The 5,331-nt window shown below is 64.0% G+C and overlaps 1 protein-coding gene across 1 annotated transcript in view; it reads left to right on the top strand.

The window, feature by feature from the left end:
- Positions 1-662: 662 nt before the first annotated feature.
- ADAMTS13 (ADAM metallopeptidase with thrombospondin type 1 motif 13) overlaps positions 663-5,331 on the top strand; it is a 29,366-nt gene continuing 24,697 nt past the window's right edge. The window contains exons 1-4 of the mRNA XM_015594136.2: positions 663-729; positions 2,308-2,588; positions 3,422-3,563; positions 4,535-4,674. Of these exons, the coding sequence (XP_015449622.1) occupies positions 663-729; positions 2,308-2,588; positions 3,422-3,563; positions 4,535-4,674 (630 nt within the window). The remainder of the gene's footprint in view (positions 730-2,307; positions 2,589-3,421; positions 3,564-4,534; positions 4,675-5,331) is intronic.

The raw sequence follows: 5,331 nt of genomic DNA, 5'->3' as shown, positions 1-5,331 counted from the left end.
AGCAGAGAGACCAGTCAGGAGCCCATCACAGGTGTGCCGGCCAGCGGCGATGCTGCCTGGACGAGGGCCATGTGTCCGTTTGGGTCTCCAGGAAGCAATCACCCTGTGAGTTGGGGCAGAATGCGGGACAGGTAGGGGAGCCTCAGACTGCCATGCAGATCTGACGCCTGAGAAAGGAAAGCAAGTTGGCCCGGAATGGGGGGGCTTCCCGGAATGAGGACAGGACAGCAAGACAGATCATGGAAAAGAAGGAGCGTGGGCTGCCGGAGGCCTGAACGCTGCTGCCTTTGGTGCAGACCCTCATTAGCCAGGAGGGAGCTATCCTGCCGCCACGGCATCCCGAATGAGTCCACGGCTCCAGAGCCCTGGGCCGGTGCTCCCTCCTTCGGACCTGGCGGCTTGGCCCGGCCCCACCCCAGGTGCAGGGCCAGGTGGGGTGCTCTGAACCCTAGGACCAGCCCAGGGCAAGGCCCAGCTTGCAGCAGCAGGAGCCTGCTGGCGGCCCACCCCCCACAGCCCCTGTCCTGGGAGGGAACTCCCCAGAGGAAACAGCCTGCTGGCCCCGCCCAGCGGGGGGTCTGTCACATTCCACACCCAGACTCGCAGTCACTGTGGCTCTCCCTGGGCCAGCTGAGGATGAGCGCGCTTCGCCCTGGGGGGAGATGCGTGTGGGGAATTCTCACTTCTGCTTTCCTTCTCGGCTGCTGGGGACTCCCGGATGTCCAACAGGTGGGCGAATCTGCAGGAGCCAGGCTCTTCTGGGTGCTGAAGCGGGTCCCTGGGGCAGAGTGGCGGTGTTTTTTTTCAGCTTCGGCGTTTGCAGTGGGCGGAGGGATCTGAGCTCGGGGTTTCGGAGGAGGATGTGTGTTCAGAGGAAGGAACGGGCTTCTCGATGCTGTCGGCCCCCCTGGTTGAAGGGCAGACACGTGTGCCTGGCTCTTCGCCTCCCCATCCTGGCGGGCGGGTTTCCTGTCTTGCCCTGCCGCCTTCCAGCCCCGCTTCCAGCCCCACTTCCAGCCCCGCTTCCAGCCCCCCTTCCAGCCCCCCTCCCAGCCTCTCCTCTCCTCACTTGCTCTCTCTCTCCCACAGCGATTTCTTCAGGCTTTGGAGCCCGAGGAAGTGACTTCTTACTTTGGCCCTGATGCTACCTTGGGAGGTACTTGTCCTCGCCTCTTCCTGGCAAGGGGAGTTTCTCTGCGTTTTATCTCACCATGGAATCAGGGGCCTGGGATTTTGGTGGCTCTGCTGGGACGAGGTCAGGATGGATGTCACCCCTGTTCATTAACTTTGTTACTTCCTGCGAAGTTGATAAAAATTGGTCTGGGTGTTCTGGACCGAGCCGGGCTCTGACCCCGGGATTCTGCTCAGTATCTTGAGGGAACTGTCACTAATTGGCTGGTGGGCCCCTTCCGCCCTGGGCCTCCCTTGGGCTAAGTGACTTCTAGGAGCTTCCTGGGTTCTGGCCACGGATGTAAATATTTATCCCTTCTGTGAGAAGCGAGATAGGCACTGGGCCCAGCTCCAGCGAAAGCCTTTTCCCTGTCGCTCGAGGACAGTTCTGTGGACTTCTCTGGGGTCCCCACACCCTTTCTGAGTAGGGCCTTTGGTGACCTTGATTAAAAGGCTGGTGGGGAGTAGAGGCAGGGTGGGCTAGGGGGACACCTCTAGAGCGGAGAGAACTTGTAAGTGACTTCTCCGTGGTCTGGATCGGATGCACACTGACCAATGCCTGGGGCCGTGGTGGGTTGGGGTTCCTGCTGGAGGGCCGGGGGATGTACTGGAGGGCCGGGATGGGGGGCAGGGCCAGCTGAAGGCCCACTGGGGCTGACTGTGAGGTGCGGGGGCCGAAAACTTGTATATCTCTTACTCCAGGCCTCTCCGGCTATGCCCCTCTGGAAGGCTAGGAGACCATTGCCTGGGGTCCCCAAGCCCTCTGGCTATGTCGGGGTGAGGGACATGGGTGGAAAAGGACAGTCAGGCCGCCCTCGGGCTCCTGCTGTTCAGAAGAGGCCACAGAAGCCACTTGTACCCCCTCTGCCCGTCGGGGTTCATGGCTTCACTCACGAAACACGTGCTCCGAGGCGAGGCCAGTGGGCCAGCACGGGCAGAACCCCGGCGAGGCCCACGCTGGCGAGGCCACTTGCTGTCCACCACCCCAGGAGCCGGAAGGAGCTGGACTCCACCCCAGGGTGCTGGGTGCCAGGCCTGGGCTCCTCCTCACGAATTCTCACCGAAGGGAACAGCTTCCGGCCTCTCCCCACGCGAGGGCCGAGTCGGGGTGAGTGAGGTGGCCCCTGTCTCCTGCAGTGCCCCGATTTGACGTGGCCCCGCTCACCTGCGTCTGCGAGGACAGACTCGGGGGGCCACCCTGTGGGGCCCCCCGCTGCTCCCTTCGTACCCGGGGTCGGCTCTTCACCTTCTCCTTCCGGCCGGAGCTGGGCCTGCTCACTGCCTCCTACACCAGCGAGCGTGTGGTGAACGCCTCCCTCCGGGAGCTGAGGGGCCCCCCGACCCGCTGCTTCACAGGAGGCCGCGTCCTGCTGCCCCCGGGCACGGCAGCCCGGGTCACCTACTGCTCCGGCCACTTGGTGAGTGGGAGCCCCCCAGGTGTTGGACACGTTGTGCCGAGGGTGTGGCTGCTGGGGCCAGGGCGCAGATATCCTCCGAGCCCCCCGACACCGTCCAATGCATGACGATGATGCCACGCTAGACCTTTGCCCAACCTTAGACCCCACGGAGGCTCGGAAAAGCCAGCGAGTTTCCCCAGCCACCCGGCTAGCAGGTGGCAGAGCCGAGTGCAAACCTGGGGACCAGGGACTGGAAAGAGCCAGGGCTCTGCAGTCTGAGCCCCGAGTTCAGCTTCCAGCTCTGCCACTTAGTACAGACGCCCCTGGCCGTCACTCGGCTGGGGCTCAGCGTGTTCAGTTGAGACACGGTGAAGACAGCACCAGCACTTGACTGGTGACAAATGTCCACGCGGAGTTTGTCACAATGCGTCACTCAACAAGCCAGAGCCGTTTATATCATGCCAATCCCTCGGCTGAGTGGCCCAGCTTGGGCTGGGACAGATGCCACTCAGGGTCCCTCTGGTGACTTGCAGTGCTGTTCATTAGCACAGGCCTAACTAGTCCCCCGAGACCATTCGATTCCTATGCACTGGGACCCCACCAGGGTCTTTGCCAGGCCCTGCAGACTGAGGCCTGAAGGCCGTGGGCACGGGAGGGGACGGAGTGTGGGCAGTGGGGCCGGCGGCAGGCGGTAGGCAGTGCGTGTGGCTCCAGGAGGGTGTGGGCCCCTCTCGAGCCCGCAAAGATGGGTCCTTGGACCCTGGACTTCAGGAGGGGCTCTTGGAGAGCGCTGTGATGGCCCAAGGGGTCCCCTGCAAGGCGGGCTGTGTGCCCCAGCCTGCTCTCTCCTCCAGGAGGGCGACGTCGTGGTGGGTGCCGACAGGCTGTACATCCAGCCGCTGAGGAGGCAGCATCGGGAACGGGCGCCTCACGGGGGCGGTGGCCAGCCCCACCTGATCCACAGGCGTGCCGCCGTGGTCCCGGGGGACTCCCAAGGTACAGCTCTGGGAGAGGGAGAGCGGGGAGCCCAGTTCTGGGTAGAGACCAGCTCTCTGATGCTGGGGGGCAGGGCTGTGACAGAGAGGCCAGCCGCTGCGGAGCAGGATGCGAGGGGTCCCCAGCTCATGGGGCAGCCCAGGGACACGTGGCCACCTGCCATGCCCCGCGCTGTCGGCTTGCTGGACGGAGAGCCCTTCGCCGTGTACAAAGCACGCTCACAGGTGTGCGTCCTTCCTCGCCCTCTCGTGGCTCTGGGACATGCTGGCATTTCCCAGGGGCCCGAGGACGCTGGGTGGCTCCAGCAAGGCCAGGATTGCAGCCGCCTCTGCACAGCTCAGGCCGCGTCCAGGTGCAAGCAGGCTGCTGTCTTGGGCTTTACTTGCCATCCCGGGTGACCCTGTTCCCAGTGTGTGCCCAGTGAGCAGCTTTGGGATGACCAGGACATGGAAGCCACACCAGCTCCCTCCCAGGCCCCACTTTGCCGCCTGGCTCTCCCACGCCCTGAAATGTCCAGTCTGATGGGATCCAGGCCCTTGGGTGGAATGACACAAAGTGTCTGGAGAAAGTTGTCTTCCCAAGACCTGGCAGCCTCTGCCCTGCTAGCTGGCCAGCCGCCATCGGTTCTCACAGTCACAGCATAAGGGGACGTGTGAGAGCTTGGGACCCTGCGGGCACAGGAGGACCGAAATCTGTTCATGGGCGTCTAAGGGTGCTGCAACCTTGGGTGCCGCGAGGCCGGCTCCAGGGGGGCTGGGGGACGGTCTGTGGGAGAGACACAGGCCAGGCCAGTCGCCCAGCTGTCACCGTGCGGGAGGCCGGCATCCTCACGTTTCCCCGCATTCATGCCCAGCGACTCCCCCAAGCTGGGAGCACAGGGTGATAGAGAAGGCAGGCCGGCCGGGCGGCTAAACCCGGGGTTCACCTGCTTCTAGAACGTCCGCTGTCAGCTCCGCCTCCTCCCTCACCAGGCCGGCCTTCACCTCGCCCCCGGAAGCATGATGCTGAGGGGAGCGTCCTGCACCTGGAGCTGCTGGTGGCCGTGGGCCCTGACGTCTACCAGGCTCACGAGGAGGACACGGAGCGCTACGTGCTCACCAACCTCAACATGGTGAGTGCCCCTCGGGGGCACCTCGATGCAGCGGCCCGCGTGGGGCCTGTGGCCGAGACGCGCGTCAGTGAGCTGGCTAATCTGGTAGTGTGAACTCGGGTATACACCTGAGGCTGGGGGCACGCTTGGGGCTCGGGGCCTTGGGGTGGAGAGAGGGGTGGTCTGTTCTTTTCTCCCTCCTCTCCCTCCCTCACCTGGAGCGTAGGCAGGTGAAGTCCAGGGTCCCCTCTCTGCTCTCTAGCGCACCCTGCAGCCTCTTGTTGTTTGAGTCCTTCCCCCTGGGGGACCCCGGGGTCCATTCGACCCATGGGGACCTCAGCCAGCACAGCCCGTCCACCAGCGGGGCTGCCCCGCATCGGCCCCCCTCGGTCCCATCTCTGCCAGCTTCCTGGGTAAAAGTGGGGCAGGAGGCAGGGCTCCCCCAAACCACTGTCTCAGGGACACGGAGGCAGCAAAGCAAGAGACAGGCGTTTCCACAACTCGATGATCAGATTTCATCTCGCGGACTCTCTGAAACCCGACACCCAACACTGGGGAACACGCATGGGTCATACACAAAGGCGAGTGTGTTCTGGGCCGCCACAGGTCAGGTCACGACCGGAGGTCACCTTCACCAGCCACAGGGCAACGAACGTGGACACGATCACAGGCACCTAC

Source organism: Pteropus alecto, unplaced genomic scaffold, assembly GCF_000325575.1.
Source record: "Pteropus alecto unplaced genomic scaffold, ASM32557v1 scaffold67, whole genome shotgun sequence".
Taxonomy (NCBI): domain Eukaryota; kingdom Metazoa; phylum Chordata; class Mammalia; order Chiroptera; family Pteropodidae; genus Pteropus; species Pteropus alecto.
Note: the sequence above shows the minus strand (reverse complement) of the source record. Positions and strands in the feature narration are given on the sequence as shown.